Below are 12,248 nucleotides of genomic sequence, written 5' to 3' on the forward strand. Positions count from 1 at the left end.
TCTTTATTCAGTTTAGTCATTCAATCTGTAAGTTCTGTGACTGTCATATGGCATAGGTTATTCTGTTGGGTTTCCACTGTTTGTGTACTGATAGCTACTTTTTCAGGCACTGTCTCTTTAAGACTCTAAAAATTTCCTCTCTCTCTCTCTCTCTCTCTGTGTGTGTGTGTGTGTGTGTGTGTGTGTGTGTGTGTTTTCCTCATTTGTTTGGTTATGTTGCTCTGAAGATAGTTAATGTCCCTCTGTTCTGTGACCCTTACTGCCATTCAATATAGATCACTCAGTGAGAGAAGGGCACTCTCTTCTGCTCCGTACTCCACTCTGAAAAAGGCACCTTTGCTGTAGAATATTTCCCATGGTTATTCCAGTGAGGTTGGTTTTCAGAACCATTACAAATACTTTGTGGGGAATAAGTGGGGGGATGGATCCCATGTCTGCCAGTTTGTGGTATGCAGCCCAGATACCTTCCCACAAGGAATGACTTCAGGTGTCTTTTTGTCACTCCATCCCCATTCAAGCCTGCACTCAGGATTTGAAAGAGAGCAAGCTCTCTGCCATGGGGGTACCTGACAGGTAATCCTTCCTCATCTGGGGCTAGGGTTAACTGCCAGATACTGGCAGCAGGTGCCAGCCAAGTTTAATCTGCATGTAAGATTTCCCAGCTTGGAGCTGGATGCTGGACTCCACTGGCAGAAGACACATGTTTTGCAGCTGACTGAGTGTAGGTTTGTTCCCTATTCTGCCAGGGCTCCAGTTGCCTGCCTTTTGTCCTGTCCAGGACTCTTCCCATGTAGGACCAATGATTTACATGCAACTGTGAGAAGGGGAACTGGCCCAGAGTGTGTCAGAATCACTCACTCCCTCTCTCACAAAGGGTAGAGCTTTAGTTACTATGCAAGCCTGGTGTACAGCAGAGGATGGGGTTCCCTGAATTCAGCATCTGCCATCTTATCACTCTGCTTGCTGGTCTTTATGTGTTTGAAGAGATCTTAGCTAGATGCAGGGTATTTCAGCTGTCCAAAATTGTTCAGGGTGCCTGCATCTAATGGTGACTGTGCACTATTTTTGGCCTTGCTCTATGAGAAAGGCATGACTGCTACTCCACAGTGACCATCTTGGACCTCCCTTCCATTCAGACATTTTTTAAAGGGAGAATTTTTTAAATTTTTATTTTATTTTAAAGATGTGGAGTACAATTCAGGGTTAGGTATACAAATGTTCATTATGCAGGTACCTTTGTTGATGAGGTGTGTTCCTCCCTCCCCTGGCAGTTTCCCTCAACTGCCAGTCCGCCCCCCCTCCTTTGGCCGTTTCCCACTACTGCCAATCTCTTTCTTATAGTATTATGATAATAGTTCAAGGTCCATTTATGAGTGAGAACATATGGTGCTCTGATCTTTGTTTCTGTGATAGATCACTGAGTATGATCGACTCTAAATCCATCCAAGTTGCTGTGAAGTTCACATGTCTGCCCTTCTTTATGGCTGTGTAATATACCATTGTGTATATGTACCGCATTTTTTTTAACCAGTCAGCTTCGATGGGCAGCATGGTTCGTTCCATGTTTTTGCTATTTTGTTGCAGCTCTATTCACAATAATCAGAGAATTTAATCCATTTATATTGAAAGTTATTATTGCTGCATAATATTACATTGTGTCTATGTACTACATTTTAAAAATCCAGTCCTCTTTTGATGGATAGCCTGGTTGGTTCCATGATCTTGCTATTGTGAACAATGCTGCAATAAACACATGTGTGCAGGTATCTTTTTTATAGAGTGATTTGAGTTCTTCAGAGTATATTGCGCAGTCATAAAAAAGAACAAAATCATGAATTTTGCAGCAACCTGGGTGGAATTAGAGTTTATAATACTAAATGATCTCTCACAGAAACAAAGATCTGAGTATCACATGTTCTCACTCATAAGTGGACCTTGAACAACTACCATAATATTATAAGAAAAGGATTGACAGTGACAGGAAACTATGGAGGGGTGGAGAGGGAAAAGGAGGTGGGATTAACGGTAGTCAATATCTGTCTGGGAAAGGGAGGGCGCACCTCATCAACAAGGGTACCTGAACAATGAATATTTGTATACCTAATCTTTAACTGTACCCCACGATTTTAAAATAAAAAATTAAATAAAAAATAAAAATTAAATAAAAATAAAGTTATTAATAGGTAAAAGCGTACCATTATCATTTTATTAATGGTTTTCTGTTTATTTTGTAGATCTTTGTTTCTTCCTCTCTTGTTTATGTTCATGGTTTCATGTCTTTCTTGAGTAATAAGGTTTTATTCCTTTCTCTTTCATATTTGTGTATCTACTGTAACTTTTTTCTTTGTGCTACTCTGAGGATTACATAACAAATCTTATAGTTCTAAAAGTTCATTTTATGCTATTAACAACTTAATTTTGATTACATATAATATTCTAGACTTTTAATTTCCCCAAATTATAATTTTTTGCCTTAATTTGCATCGTTTTTCTTGTGTATTTCTTAACTTACTGTGGCTATGGTTATTATTGGTCATTTTGACTTGTAATCTTTTTACTGTACACTACCATTACAATAATGTAATATTCTAAATTTGATTATAAGTTTACCTCTACCTGTGAGGTTTTTCTGTTTGTTTGTTTTGTTTTGTTTTGTTTTTGAGTTGAAATCTCACTCCCTCATCCAGGTGGGAGTGCAGTGGCACATTCATGACCACCCCAGCATCAGCCTGCTGGGTTCTGGCAATCCTTCTGCCTCAGCCTTCCAAGTAGTCAGAACTATAAGCACACACTACCATGCCTGACTATACCTGTGAGTTTTATATTTTCATATGATTTTACAATAGTAATCAACATTCCTTCACTATTGATTGAACATTCCCTTAAGCATTTCTTAAAAGGTTTTCAAATGGTTATGAATTCCTTCTGCTTTTGCTTTCTGACCTGGACTTTATTTCTCTTTCATATCTAAAGTAGAGCTTTGTGGGGAATACTATCCTTTGCTGAAGGTTTTATTTTTTCTTTCTTTGAATACATCATTCCCTTCTTTGCACATGAAAGCTTTCTGCTGACATGAAAGGTTTCTGCTAAAAATTTTCTGATAATTTAATGGCTATTCCTTGTATGGGACTTGATGGCTTTCTTTTGCCTCTTCTAGAATTTCCTTTACCTTTTCCATTTGACAGTTTGATTATAATGTGTCTCAGAGAGAACCTCCCTGGGTTGAATCTAATTGGGATTTCTTGAGCTTCATGGATCTGAATATCCATATCTCTCCTAAGACTTTGGAAGTTTTCTATTTCTATTATATGAGCTTTCAGTGTCATTCTCTATCTTTTCTCCCTCTGGGTATTTCATAATACACATATTTGCTCACTTAATAGTGTACCATAGATTTTATAGGTTTTTTTTTTTTAGCTCTTATTCGTTCTTTTTGTTTTCTTTGACTGGATTATTTCAGAAGCCCTTTCTCCAAGTTCAGAATTTTTTTCCTTCTGCTTCATTTAGTCTGATGTTGTAGGTTGCAGTGGTATTTTTTATTTCATTCATTGACGTTTTCAGCTCCAAGATCTGTTTGTTTATTTTAATGTTGAATTCCTCATTCAGATCATGATTCATTTTCATAATTTTTTGAATTATCTATTCCATTTCTTTGGAGTCAGCTACTGAACAGTCTATTTTACTTTGAGGTGTCATATTTCCTTGCTTTTTAATTTGCTTTTTAAAAAAATGAATATCTGCATCTGGCAAAATGGTTGCCATTTCAAATTTTATAAAGTAGCTTTTATAAGAAAATATTTTTGCTTGCAGATATGTCCTAAGGTGTTGGGTAGGTAGGATGCCTTGGCTTTGTTTTCAAGTAGGCACAGAAGTGTAGTCTCCATCCAAGTTCTTTAACTATAGTCAGTGTCAGAGATGCCTGTGAGTGTCTCGGTGGCCTACACTGCAGGAGTTTGTGTAGTTGCTCTGTTGGGTAGGGTTTGGCCTCCCCACTGGGCAGGAGTGCTTGTTTCTTGGGGAACAGAGTGCCACATGAGCTTGGGTGCTGAAGTTATAGCTGTTCTGCTGAGTCCAGGTTCTGAGTAAACAGAGTCAGGGCACTTTAGTCACTGAGATGGGAAAATGACATGCCTCTAAGCAGTTTGTTTTCATGGTGTAGGAAGCTGCAGCTGCTAAGCTAGAGAATGGTATACTACCCTGTATGAGCACAATGTAGTGGTAATAAAGCTTCAGATATGGTGAGATGCAGTGGCTAGTGGCCTTCAAAGGAGAATACACTCTAGCAGTGGCTTTAGTCTCAAGATGGTGGCTTGTTTGAAGTAGGTATTACTAATAATAAAAGTTCTATGAATATTTTGTGCATGTCTTTTGGTGAGAATAAGTATCATAAACATTCGGCATATAACTAAGAGAGAATTTGGATAATTACTGGGTACAAAGTAGTATATGTATGTGCACCTTTAGTAGGAACTTTCCATTTTCCAAAATGTTTGTACAAATGTATAGTTCCAGTAGTAGTCTATAAGAGTTTCTGTTACCCCACATCCTTACTAATACTCAGGACAGTATTACTTTTTCAGTTTAACAATTCTTATGTGTGTAAATAAGTATTGCATTGTAATTTCAATATTTAAATATATAACTATAAATATAGTTGAACAAACTTTTATATGCTTATTGAGCATTTTTCCCTGATCTGCATAAATATCTTTTTCATAAATCAAATTATGGCATACTTTCTGTTCTCCAAATCTATATTATATTTCATTAGCATGTTTCTTTTTTCTTTACCAATACCACAAAATCTATTTTTTGTCACTGAATTGAGACTTAGATGCCACAAAATCTTAATACACAATCTTTATATATTCTTAACATTAGAAGTCTTGATATATAGTAGTATATGTTTTTCTTTAAGATTTTCTTGGCTAGCCAGGCTCGGTGGCTCAGCCTGTAATTCAGCGCCTTTGGGAGGCTGAGGTGAGTGGATTGCCTGAGCCTGCAGGTTCGAGACCCACCTGGGCAGTGAGACCTCATCTCTACAATAAATAAAAAAATCAGCCAGGCATGGTAGCACATGCCTGTAATTCCGGCTACTTGGAAGGCTGAGGCGGAAGGATCGCCAGAGCCCAGCAGTTTGAGACTGCAGTGGCCGGGACTCCAGTCTGGGTGACAGAGTGAGACTCCAACTCAAAAAAAAAAAATAATAAGATTTTCTTGGCTATCCTTGTTTCTTTGCATATTCATTTAAGTTTTAGAATCAGCATATTAAATTGCTCAAGTATATTATTATAATTCTGACTAAGAATGTATTAAATGTATTGATCAATTTGGGAGAAAATAATAATTATAATGCAGCATTGCTAAATGCACTAATTTAATTGCTTGTAATATTTTCTCTTTATATGTATATGTGTATGTGTACATATAGAGAGAAAGGGTTGTTTTCAAATATTATTTCTTTCTAATCTTTTTATTATATTTTGCCTCATAAACCATCCAGAATCTTCAGCACTTTGAAAAGAAATGGTAATAACATTTTCTAATTCCCAGTCTTGGACCATTTTTCCATTGTAATATGTAATGAAAGTTTTTTTATAAATACTTTATATCAGCCTTCAAATAATGCCATCTCTCTCCTTAAAGAATTCAACTTTTCCTCTGCTAAACAAGTAGAGTGAAGCTGAATTCAACAAAGAATTTGCTAAACAGAAACAGTGTTGCATTTTGGTAAGTCTATGTGTATCTCTGGTTTTCTCCCAGTCCTCTGACATAGCCTCCCAGATCTTTTAAATGAGATCTGGTATTTACTTGGTCTCTCAACCCTGGCAAGACCTGAAAATAAAATCTGTCTCTGAAGTCTTGTGAGTTCTTAATTTTCTCTCTTCAGCTTCTAGAGAATTTCAAAACTAGTTTATTTGTTACCTGGGCAAAATATGCCATATAAAGACGAGATCCTGTAGTGTATGCAATCAATAAATGTCCCAAGGACAGTGAGGTACAGAATGTCAGCTCACACTCCAAGGTTCTTACCTTCTGGAAAACCATTCCCTGTCATCCTCATTGCTTCAGTAATAATCTGATGCCTTTTAAACAGATATTTATTATATTTTATCTGGCTATTTTACTTGTTATTGGAAAAATCATAAGTCTGTCATAAACCATATTATTCTAAATGAAAGAATAAATGCTGTGTTGATATTTTAAATCTATTTTTTAATCTACAATTTTAAAAGTCAACAAAAAAATCTTTTTTTCAATTTCCTCATCAAAATTTATTCACTTTGTCAATGTTATTCATACAGATAAACTTCCAGGAATAAATTAAGAATTTATGTATTAAATTGATTTTGATAGAACTAAGATAATATCATTGTTCATGCATGGAATATATTTTCCCACCCTTTTACTTCTGTGCTATGTCTTTATATTTAAAGTGAATTTCTGATGACAATATGTAACCTTATTTTTTTAGCTAGTCTATTAATATCTGTGTTTTAATTGATATGTCTATCATTTCCATTTTAAGTGATAATCACACTATTCAAGTAAATCTACCATCTAAATCTTGTGTTCTATTTGTCTCATCTGTTAGTACTGATTTTCCCCCCCGCGGTATAGACTCTTCTTTAAATAGTTCTATTTTGTCCTTAGTCTCAAGTTATTAGTTATAAATCTTTGCTTTTTTGCTTGTTTTTTTCCTCTGTTTTTCCTATGGTTTACAACATGCATCTTTAACCTGTCACAGTCTACATCTAAATATAAATAATGTCATTATTTATATATAATTATGCAATCATATATTTATTAAATTTATATAACATTAATGTAATTACTTTATATAATATATTTTATATACTATTACATAATATAATATGAATATTATGCTATTTTATGAAAACCAAATAACAGTATAAGTATAACCTTATACTTTCATTTTTCTCCTCGAATATTTTTGCATTTTAATATATTTTTTCTATATATATTATGAACTTCATTATATGAAGCATATAAGCACATTTTAAAAAATATAAAATGGAAAAATATTATGTGATTTAATATAAGCCCAGAGTCTGAAGGTTCAAGAACAGGAGCTCTGATGTTTAACAGCAAGAGAAAATGAATGTTCCAGCTCAAGGGGTGAGAGAATTTATTTTTCCTAAGCTTTTTATTTCATCTGGACCCTGAAAAGAATGGATGATGCCTGCCCACATTAGTGAGGGCAGATCTTCTTTGCTTTGTCTACTGATTCAAATGCTAATCACTTCTCAAACTATGTAGGCACACTCAGAAATGATGTTTTCCTAGCTATCTGGACATTCCTTAATCCAGTCAAGATGACACATAAAATTAACTGTAACAGGACTGTTTCTCACTTAATGTTTCCAAAATAAATCAACTCTGTCAAATACCTTAATTTTGAACTTCTAGGCTACAGAATTGCAAGACAATAAATTTCAGTTGTGCTAGCCCACACATTTTGTAGAACTTTTTTAATGGCAGCCCTAGGAAACTAATGCACCATCCAAATATCAAAGTCCAGATTAATCTATTTTTTCCATATGGCTTTTTGACTTCAAGAGTAGGAAGTCAATTTTCTTTCTCATTTCTATAGTATGTTTCTTCCACTGTGGCATTCATCAAAACTTAGCTTGTATCTTAATTATTTGTGTTTTAATCATTTTCTGATTTATTTGAGTCTAATATTTTGATGTAAAATATCAATTTATATTTGTATAATCCCCAAAGTGTTTTTATGCATATTATACATTTATTGATTTTTGAACTTCTTTAATTTGGTTTCTAAGTTGGTGCTAATAAATTATCACTGCAAAATTCTAAATTTAGAGTTGTGCATTCTAATAAATTGAAAAGGAAAAACAGAGAGGGTAAGCACATATAAGATCTGTTTAGTTTATTTGACAGGCAGAAGTAGCAAAAGCCCACCTGCACAGAAATCCTACTCATCCAGGTGTCTGCAGAATTACCTGCTCAAAAGTAGTAGTACTAAAACTATTTGTGCAATGTTTTAAGCTTAATAAAATGAATTTATTTCCACTATACCCTCTTGTTTTACATAGTTTCTGCAAAATTGCTATTATTAACAACTTCATTTTACATATGAAAATACTGAGACTCAGAGCAGTGAAATGACTTCATTTTTGAAGTGCTGCAGTCAGTATCTCCCCACTTTCACCAACAGAGAGAAAAAAAATAACACTACCAACAATATCATGACTATTTTCACGTTTATTTTATGTTCAAAATGTTTTGGCACTGTATAAAAAACATACCAAATAGTCAAATTTAACAGATCATTACCATGTTTGATGGTATACAAATGAAGTTAACCAAATATCTGAAGTCCTCCCCCCAAAAGATAGCTTAGTAGTTGATGATTCAACAAGACAACGTGCCTACAACCAAAATTTTTCTTCCGCTAGGATTTAACATGCAGAGTTAATTACTATGCACATAGCCACTAGCATAACTCTTACAATTTGATTAAAATACTGAATCTAGAATGATGATAACTACAGGCTTTATATGTTCTGTTAAGCAATTCTTTTTTTATTGTCATTTAGAGTTCATTTAGTATTACTATTACAAGATCTTTTTCATAAGGCAGATCTCAGGGATAAGTACATAAGAAAACTTTTGGCTAGGAAATTAAACAATACTTAATAGATGTTTTTTGTCTTTACTATTAGATTTACATAAATTTTACTTTCTCTCTTCTGTTTTCAAAGAACTATGAAAGAATACATTTTAGATTTGATTCTCCATTACAAACAATTTCTGTCATTCTTAGCATTTATATATTTTAGATACAAATGATATTACCTTTTTCTTCAAATTTAAATATTCAACATCGGTCGTATTTGCAAACAGTTTCAAAACTATTTGCAGTTTTCTGTGACTAATGTGGAATTGATTATAATCAATTTATTCTACTTTAAAAATAAGTAAGGTTGGAATATATTTGTTGTTGGTGGCACTAAATACCTAGAAAATGTTTTTAATAAGTAGAAATATATTGAAAACAAAACAGGAAATATTATAGGAACAAAATAGAAGATAGAAAAAACTATAAGTCATCAAACATATAACCATATTAAAAATAACCAAAATACTCAATACACAAAGAAAAGCTTAGCTAACAAACATATACAAATGAAGTGAAATCCATGTTGTAAAATATATGTTCTTCTACTATGTCAATATATGGAATAGTGTTATAAATAAGTTGGGCAAAGGTATCATAAATTCAAGTCACCTGTACATTTTCTTTGCAGAGTAAAAATATATCATGTGTTCAGTTGAAGAGAATTACAAGTTTAGTAGCATGCATAACATTTTTATGCACATTATAATCTCTAAATTTTTTAAAAATATTTTGACATTAGTAAATATTTTCAAGATAATTTATATTTTAGAATTATGAGCAAAGAAAAATGGTCAAAATTATATTTAAATAGAACAAGAAATTAATTTTATGCAATTATCCTATATTTAAAACAAAAAACCAATTCTATAACTCAATAACCCATAACACTAGCAAGGATGGTTGGCATAATGCTGTGATACATTGAACAGTCTTCATTTTAATTTAGGATTATACTATCTTGTGGTGATTCCTAGATTTTCCAGGAGTTCACATGACAGTTTCTCAATTTCTGCATGGCTGATTTAACATCTTCATTCCTCAGAGAATAGATGATGGGATTCAGCAGGGGAGTACAAACAGTGTAGAAAACAGAAAGGAACTTGTCCACAGAACGTCTGCTAAAAGGCCATATGTAGAAATAAATGCAAGGCCCGAAGAAAAGAATCACCACGGTAATGTGGGCGGTTAGTGTAGAAAGTGCTTTGGATGACCCACTGGAGGACCTGCGCTGAACAGTGACCAAAATGATAGTGTAGGAAATAATTAAAGCCAGAAAACAACTCAGTGATATCAGGCCACTATTAGTTAGGGTCATAATATCCATTTCATAGGTATCCATGCAAGCCAGCTCTATCACCAGGGGAAGGTCACAAAAGAAGCTATCTACCTCATTAGGACCACAGAATGGCAGATCAACTGTGAAAACCAAGTGACTCACAGAATGAAGAATACCCACAGCCCAGGAAATAGACACAAAAATTATACATAGCCTCCGGTTCATAATTGTACTATAGTGCAAGGGTTTACATATCGCTATAAATCTGTCATATGCCATAGCTACAAGCAACATCATCTCACTCCCAACAAAACTATGAAGAAGGAATATCTGGGTCATGCAACCCTCAAAGGAGATAGTCTTATGCTCAACAAAAAAGTCCACAAGCATCTTTGGAGTGGCAAAGTTAGACTGGCAGATATCAATGAAAGACAGGTTACTGAGCAAGAAGTACATAGGAGAGTTTAAATGGGAGTCAGAGGAAATGATGACAATAATTATTGCATTGCCTAGCACTGATGTCACATAGACTATAGAGAAGATGGCAAACAAGAAAAGCTGAAGTTCCCAAGAGTTAGAGAGTCCCAAAAGTACAAATTCTGACACCACTGATTCATTTGTGTGGGCCATGTATCCAATCTACGGTTACCTAAATATAAGAAAATCAAGAAAATATCACAATTATTGGTATTGCAATACATCTAGCTAAAACAGAAAAGAAATATGATAAGCTTTCAATTGAGTCCATTTAATTGAATTATATACACACACTTATATAAGCAAATATCAATTGACTAATATTTAGCACCCATAACTGCTGTGGAAAGTTGGTGAAATATGAAAAAGAGGATTAGATTTGGATCCTATCATAATGTTTAATACACATATTAAAAATTAAAATGTAAAATCATAAACAGGCAAGTATAAGTGAAAAATGCATTAATATCATACATATTAATAGGATGAAGGAGATTATGCCAAAGTGATAAATTTTAGCCCAAATAAGTTTTATTTGATTAAAAAATGTTTAAAGGGTTGAAATTTGCTAGCCAAAAATGAAGAAAAAGCATGCAAATATATTTAGATTCTACTATTACTGGTACAGTAAAATAATAATAAGCCATTATAATTATAGTATAATTATAATATACTCCAGAATATAAATTTTGTTTTGTGATAGGATGTGCCAATTAAATGAATCACAATATTTTGTACATGCTATTATACAATCTCCAAAGCATATGTCATGCATTTGGTTATTTAATTCTCACAATAACTCGGCGAGGCAGCTACTATTCACATTTTACAATTTAGGGGACTGAGGCACAGAGAAACTTAGACTAAGTAAATTTTCAAATTTACACAGCTAGTAAGTTGTATGCTTATAGTAATGACTTTTACAGTAGACCGAGAGATGCTTTTGTACAAACAAAGCTAAATCTTATGGCGGAAGAGAACAATGAAACTCTAGAGTGGGACAGACTTGAATTCAAGTCATGAACTCAGCCCTTTAACTTTGCAATCAGATAAACAGCTTCTTAAACTTTCGCAACTTCTCACATTTTACATTTAAGTTTATATTTGCATTTAAAATGCAAAATCTTATTTGTTATATCTCAGGGTGGAACATAATAGACACTTATATAAGGAGAAAAGAAATAGAGATGAGAGAGAAAGAGAGAGAGAAAAGTTAAAGAGAGAAAAATATAAAAAAGAAAGAGAAGCTGGGCTCGGTGGCTCAGCCTGTAATCCTGCGCCTTTGGGAGGCTGAGGTGAGTGGATTGCCTGAGCCCACGGGTTCGAGACCCACCTGGGCAGCGAGACCTCATCTCTACAATAAATCAAAAAATCAGCCAGGTGTGGTAGCGCATGCCTGTAATTCTGGCTACTTGGAAGGCTGAGGCAGAAGGATCACCGGAGCCCAGTAGGTCGAGGCTGCGGTGGCTGGGAGTAGCCACTGCACTCCAGAGTGAGACTCCAACTCAAAAAAAAAAAAGAAAGAGAAGAAGAAAGGGAGGAGGAGAAGCAGAAGGAGTAGGAAGAAGAGAAGGAGAAGGAAGGAAAATAAAGTATAATGTTTAAATTTTTAGATTAAGTTGTGGTGTTATACCTTTTAAAAAATTCTTCTTATCTAAATATTTTCTGTGCATTCTATCTTTCCAATATCTAATAATTAATAAGGTGTATTACTCTTCATTTTTAAAATATAAAAATCTAGAAATTCCTCTCCACACGTACTTCCTACGATTTCTTAATGTGAGTAGCACAGATTAGCTTCAATATTACATCTCATTAAAGTACCCA

General features: G+C 34.0%; 1 protein-coding gene across 1 annotated transcript; it reads right to left on the reverse strand.

Moving 5' to 3' along the window:
• Window positions 1-9,564: 9,564 nt before the first annotated feature.
• LOC103269449 (olfactory receptor 4K1) lies at window positions 9,565-10,626 on the reverse strand. Its single transcript, XM_008067029.1, has one exon. The coding sequence runs from the start codon at window positions 10,572-10,574 to the stop codon at window positions 9,639-9,641; it is 936 nt and encodes a 311-aa protein (XP_008065220.1). The 5' UTR covers window positions 10,575-10,626; the 3' UTR covers window positions 9,565-9,638.
• Window positions 10,627-12,248: the final 1,622 nt, after the last annotated feature.

Source organism: Carlito syrichta, unplaced genomic scaffold (genome assembly GCF_000164805.1).
Source record: "Carlito syrichta isolate Samal-C Ts95f unplaced genomic scaffold, Tarsius_syrichta-2.0.1 Scaffold309265, whole genome shotgun sequence".
NCBI classification, from domain to species: Eukaryota; Metazoa; Chordata; class Mammalia; order Primates; family Tarsiidae; genus Carlito; species Carlito syrichta.

Bases quoted from the DNA above. Each gene is read 5' to 3' on its own strand.
- LOC103269449 (XM_008067029.1), bottom strand. From the start codon at position 10,574: ATGGCCCACACAAATGAATCAGTGGTGTCAGAATTTGTACTTTTGGGA.